Source organism: Glycine max, chromosome 13, assembly GCF_000004515.6.
Source record: "Glycine max cultivar Williams 82 chromosome 13, Glycine_max_v4.0, whole genome shotgun sequence".
NCBI classification, from domain to species: domain Eukaryota; kingdom Viridiplantae; phylum Streptophyta; class Magnoliopsida; order Fabales; family Fabaceae; genus Glycine; species Glycine max.
The window spans coordinates 11,375,936-11,379,332 of record NC_038249.2 but is presented as its reverse complement, the minus strand read 5'-3'; the positions used below and the strand labels follow the sequence as shown (position 1 = coordinate 11,379,332).

The window sequence follows — 3,397 nt, the reverse complement described above, 5'->3', positions numbered from 1 at the left end:
CAATGTGTTTTTGTTTTTTATTGTCTTCCGCCACTGTTTGTTGTTACCCCATGGTAGTGTAGGAGCATCGCCATCACCATTCACCCTTGGGCCCTTCGTTGGTGGCGTTAGGTCCCCTATTCACAATCACTTTTTTCTCTTCCTTTTTCTTTTTTGCACCTCCGCGCCATCGCCACCCTCACACTGCCACCCCCGTGGCGACCTCGCACCGCTGGACCTTGCACCAGTGGCGCCACGGGCAGCGTGCCACCCTCCGTGGTGTTTTCCGCTTTAGCTGCGCCGTTTTCTACACGAGGCAACTAGGATTTTCCAACCCTATTGCGTAATTGCGAGTTGGGCTGGGTCATCCTGACCCGGTTCCAACCCAACCCTAAAAAAAAGAAAAAAAAATAACAACAACAATTTTTGTTTACACCTCATTTGTTAATATATGCACCCCTTTTCCGTTTTGGGCCTAGCTTTTTTTTTTTGGCAAAACCTGAAATAAAAATTCACACCCAACTTTAATACATGCACCTTTTTTTTTTCTTTTTGGGCCTAGCCCAACAAAGCCAAGGACTAATCATTGAAGTACAAAAATTTATTCAAGGGATTGATTTTTCCCCATAAGTGTTTTTTCATACACACAAGTAAATAATATAAACTATAAACACTGCTTATATTTACTCTCGTTTTTTAACTAGTTTTTTTTTTTAAATTTACATATATCTTTGATAACCACACGTTTTGTGTAATTTCAAATATTTATCAGCATTTAAGTTTCTTCAAAAAGAAAATGGCCATATAAGTTTTTTTTTTTTTTACAAGATCACCATTTAAGTTGTTGAAATTAACACATTACTCTTCCAGACTTCCTTAAGTCAAATAGCGCCGTGTTTTGATCAAATACATTGATCATTTATAATTATAAGGAAGACATAAGTTTTTGTTATTGAATTTTCTTTTTGTTTACTGCGTTTATATATTTTATGACACTCTAATCGCCCTCACATTTATTATCATATATGATCATTCAGAGCTGAAGAGTTACATGTTATGTGTTAGTTTGTTGAAACGATAGTTGTCCAACAGTGTGGTAGATGGTTTTTGTTTTCAACGCTCGAAGGTTGCAACCAAGCTCGTGTAATTAATAGCTGTTTATCATAAGAATAGATAATGGAATAAGAATGTGTATGCAGTGTTCATGTATAATGAAAGAATATGGCATAAATACTGTCCACGGTGAAGATCATCAAAAGATATTTAAGCACAAAATGGCCCACTAATAAATAAATCCATTAATGTTAGTATCAAACAACAGAAGAAGAAAAAAAAAAAGAAAATAATTAAGAATCCATTGAAGAAGTTTGAAACTAGCTACCCACCAAAAGAACAAATTCCCATTGTATTTCTCTTTTAGGTCATCTTTATAGTAAGAAATTAAACTACTCCCACTAATCAAAGGTAATTAAATCAGACACTTATGTTTTTCTTTGTGTATATGGGGAAGTCTAAATTAAAGCAAAATAACCCAACAACAAAAGCAACGAATTAATTAATTAATTGTCGGAGAAATTATTGAATAGGTCAATGGAAGGAGTACGAGGTGAAACAAAGTTTGAAGGGCTAGGCATGATGAAAGTAGCAGTAGTAGTAGTACCCTCCATGAAATTTCTGTTATTACGAAGGATGGGGCTTAAATCATGATAAAAGCTACCCATGTTTGGATCAATCGACGGTGGAGAGAAGAAATTTGAAGGAATGGGAGATAAAGACGAAGATGGTCCCGGGGACAAAATCCCATGAAACATGTTTGGTCTCTTCAACAACACCCCATGACCTACTAAATCTACCCCTCCAACATCATCACTATTCTCAATTGGGTGTTGTTTAGTGCTTTGAGTTGTTGTTCTAGCCATCTCTATTGTGGCGTATCGACCCGCGGGCGAAACTATGCCACTACCACCACCATGGCCTTTGTTGCCATTTAAAGGGTCGATTGAGACCTTATTGGAAGAGGACGATGAAGAGGAAGACGAAGAGCTGGTGAGGCGTTGAACGAGGCTCATGAAGTCACTTGGTGTGGTGTGGATTACTTTCGGAGAGACGGTGTAGATGATCACCGGTTGGCGCAGCGGTGGTTGCGGTTGTGATGAAGGCGGCGCCACCGGGGGCTTCTTCTTGATCTTGTGGGAGTCCTTGTTTATCCTAAGAGGTGGAGGACGAGGGCCTTGGAGTTGTCTTTTTGGTGATCTTCCTGAGGGAATGTCTTGTGAGTTCATGATGCTAAAAGGGTTAATTAATTGAATTGTGAAATTTGTAGAAGAGGAAATGATGAAGAAGTGAATGATATTATTATAATGATGATCGACGATGATTGTGAGAAGAGCTTGCGTAAGTTTTGGAATCCAAACTTGGGGTATTATATAAGGGGCCGACGTGAAACCTAGAGAGAGCGGGTCAATTGTTTAAAATTGGAGTATTTTAATGTATGATACATTAAGTAAAATATGGCTCCTACCATGGTAAATATTTTATAGTGTATTCATACATGGGGGCGGTTTCTTGATGTTATGGTTGTCTGAATTTGTCATACGTACTCCTTTTAATTATTATTATTTTTTTAATTTTGAGTTTTTGGTTATAGGTAGGAGTTGGAAAGGGTCATGACCAAGTCAGAAAGGTACTTTGATGTATGATGTACGAGTAAATTTTCGTGTGGGTTTTCCGGATATTAGTGGATAAGTGTGTTGACAAGTAGAGACTAGGCGTCTGTATATTATGTGTACGTGCCATAGATTGCTTCCTCGGGGCATTTTATGGTCCTTGTGGGTTTGTGGGTTTTTGGTTACTTTATAGTGTATCCATTTAAGTCTTCTTTTAACGAAGTGGTATAATAGTGTAAGGTTCTTTTACCTAAAAGGCCTGCTACAAATAGTGTAAAGTTATCTTACGTTACATGAATGAAAATAATTTGATTAACGAGAGAATTTGTCTTCAATTCATATTATATGTAAAAAAAATTTAGGTGGGTGACAACCACACATACCATAAGAAAGATTAATCTTTGACTTAGTAAATTGAGAGATACGCATAATCTCTCATCCATAACCAATAAAAAAATTAAGTCTTCTTTTAGAATGGGCTTGGGTTATATCATTGGCCAACCAATATTTAAATAGACTATTCAACTCGGATTAGGATGGTGGAGACTTACTTTAAGATAATAATATTTAAATAGTATTTTTTTAATATCCCGATTGAATCATATCAAAATGAGGGTTCTTATCAACTAGGATATTAAGTGAAGTGTCATCACGTGAAGTGTCGTAATGCAATAGCTGTCGAAAAATTTAAAATCAGGGATGCTACTAATGGTATCAGAGCAAATATCTCTCCGGTACAGTGTGGTTCGAAG

The 3,397-nt window shown here is 37.0% G+C and overlaps 1 protein-coding gene across 1 annotated transcript; it reads right to left on the bottom strand.

Annotated features, from left to right (window-relative positions):
* Positions 1-572: 572 nt before the first annotated feature.
* On the bottom strand, positions 573-2,955 carry LOC100809190 (nuclear speckle RNA-binding protein B). Its single transcript, XM_003543898.5, has one exon. The coding sequence runs from the start codon at positions 2,259-2,261 to the stop codon at positions 1,539-1,541; it is 723 nt and encodes a 240-aa protein (XP_003543946.1). The 5' UTR covers positions 2,262-2,955; the 3' UTR covers positions 573-1,538.
* Between the last annotated feature and the right edge of the window lie 442 nt (positions 2,956-3,397).

What these genes read in the sequence shown, in the direction of transcription:
- LOC100809190 (XM_003543898.5), bottom strand. Translation starts at nt 2,261, where the DNA reads ATGAACTCACAAGACATTCCCTCAGGAAGATCACCAAAAAGACAACTC.